Raw genomic sequence first — 2,405 nt, forward strand, 5'->3', positions numbered from 1 at the left:
TTTTTTTTTTTTTTTTGGGTCGTTACACAGGGATTGGTAGTAGGATTTGAGTTTGATCGTGGGTCGCCAAACTACTTCGCGGCGCCCAGGTCGATTTCTGATTCAAGTCAACTCCGGATCAGTGGATGGATGCATGCCAGCGTACAGCATCGGGTGCATTTCTCCACTACGTGCCCAACACATGCCCCTTTGGTTGCCAAATACGTCTCTCCCCACTCCACCTGCTAAGTGTCCATCGGTGATTTCCTGAATTCAATAATGTCAAGATTTTGGTCAAATTACATATCAACTTCTTTTTAGATTTTTTCTATCTTCTAATCCATAACTCGAATTAACTCTATTCCTTTACGAGAATTCAAGCCCTCAAGCCACCTATCCAGATATATTTTTCTTGCATTCTTTTTATACTCATAGACCTCAAGAAATGAGTTTGAAAATCATAAAAACTTAGTTTATTACTAAAGTTGGATGATTCTCGGTTTCAATTTCCTATACGTTTTTTTTGTCGAGTTTCCTTCTAAAATTTGTAAGAATTCTCACCTAATGTATTATAATTGATTATTAAGACCTAAATCATAAAAAACTCACAAATATAGGCTGAAATCCCATAACAAAAGAGGTCGCAGTCTTACCTCTCGTTCTTGCCAGTTTCTTATCGGAAACAAACAATTCAAATGCTTAGATCGCTCCTCTGGATCCTCTGAGTAGATCTGGAGGGAGTCCTTAGATTGATAGTGCTTCGATGTTCAGATTTGAGCGTAAGACCCTCCTTCCTCTTCTTCCTCTTAAAAGCCCTAACTCCTCTTCTCTCTCTCTCTCTCTTTTCTTCTCTTTTCCTAACAGGTCTGTCAAGATCCCCTCAAGGTGGTGTGTGGGGAAAAATTACCTCTTTGCCCTAGGTTGACTTTGACCCAAAATTTTCATTAAATCACTAATTTGTTTTTTAACTTTTCCCAGCTCCTTATGTGTCTCGAGATTTTTTTTCCTTGTGCACTAGTTTGAAAATCGCTCTCTAATACCTCCAATAAAATTTGAAAACGTGCAAAAGTTAGGAGGATGCTTTAAAGAAGTGTGAGTTTGTACCTATTGGGCTTGGGGGGTGTTACAACAACCTTCCTTTAGAACTTTCGTCCTTGAAAGTTGGCCGTTCCTGAAAAAGTTTGAGGCAAGACATCCTATTGCTATCCTCACGTTCCAAGTAGCCTCGCTATCTATATGGTTACCCCACAACATTTTGCCAAGGGGAATCTCCTGGTTTCGCAATCGTTTGACATCTCGAGCTAAAATTTGGATTGAGTCATTTTCGTATGATAGATCCTCTCGAAGTGGAAGTACTTTGTGCTCAATGATGTGTGTGGGGTTCAATATGTATTTCCTCAACATGGATACATGAAAAACGTTGTGCACAACAGCAAGAGTGGGTGACAACACCACCTGTACACCACAACACCAGTTTACTCAAGAATCTCGAAGAGACCTATGAACCCGAGGCTAAGCTTACCCTTTTTCCCAATCATCAACACCCCTCTCATGGGTGCTACCTTCAAGAAAACATGTTCGCCCACCGTAAATTCGAGATCTTTGATGGTGTTAATATAACACATGCGGAAGCAATTTGGATCTTAGGCACTTTTAGAACATCAATTATAGTAAATAACTAGCAGGTTCATAAGTATTAAAACTTAATGAGTTTGAATACTAACCTTTTGTAGTTCAAACTTCTTTTTCCTCACGAACCAGTTTCGAACCACTACTAGTGTCTTCTCCACTATCCTCCGGCCTTAGAACGAGATTGTGGAATCCGGTGAGTGACTAAACTTAGGAGGGATTTTGTATACATGAAGAGAGTGTTTGTGAGAGGTTTTTCTAAGGTTTTTCACCAAGAAGAAGACCTCCCATGTACCATGATCACTCTATTTAAAGAGTCATGTTCGCATGTTCATGCAAGTTTTGAGATCACCAAATTTTGACACTCAAAATTTCACTCAAATGTTTGGGATTATGTGGCAAGCATGCATGTTTGAGTTAACCAAATTTTGACACTCAAAATTCCACTCAAACTTGTGGGGTTTATTTGGCAAACATGCAAGTTTGGTTAAACCAAATTTTGACACCTCAAAATTCCACTAACATGGATTTTTCCATTAAATGAAGTCAACATTTTGACTTTCTTCATTTTAATTCAACAATTAATTTGAATAATGAATTTCAAATTAAAGTAACATTAAATAATTAATTAAACTATTTAATTAATATTTAATATTAATTCAAATGCCAATCCCAATCAATTCCGACACATAATTGATTAAGATATTTAAATCTTATTTAAATATCTCAGATTCTCTCTTTTCGTTTAATTCGTAAATAAAATAAAATTGCGGTTAAATATATCGTATATATGTAAC

General features: G+C 37.0%; 1 protein-coding gene across 1 annotated transcript; it reads right to left on the reverse strand.

Moving 5' to 3' along the window:
- Positions 1-1,191: 1,191 nt before the first annotated feature.
- On the reverse strand, positions 1,192-1,604 carry LOC111786480 (the record flags this gene model as incomplete). Its single annotated transcript, XM_023666731.1, has 2 exons — positions 1,542-1,604; positions 1,192-1,434 (listed from the first exon to the last, which is right to left on the reverse strand). Coding segments are annotated over exons 1-2 (306 nt in total), but the record flags the coding sequence as incomplete, so codon positions are not given.
- Positions 1,605-2,405: the final 801 nt, after the last annotated feature.

The sequence above is a fragment of the Cucurbita pepo genome, unplaced genomic scaffold, assembly GCF_002806865.2.
Source record: "Cucurbita pepo subsp. pepo cultivar mu-cu-16 unplaced genomic scaffold, ASM280686v2 Cp4.1_scaffold001742, whole genome shotgun sequence".
Taxonomy (NCBI): domain Eukaryota; kingdom Viridiplantae; phylum Streptophyta; class Magnoliopsida; order Cucurbitales; family Cucurbitaceae; genus Cucurbita; species Cucurbita pepo.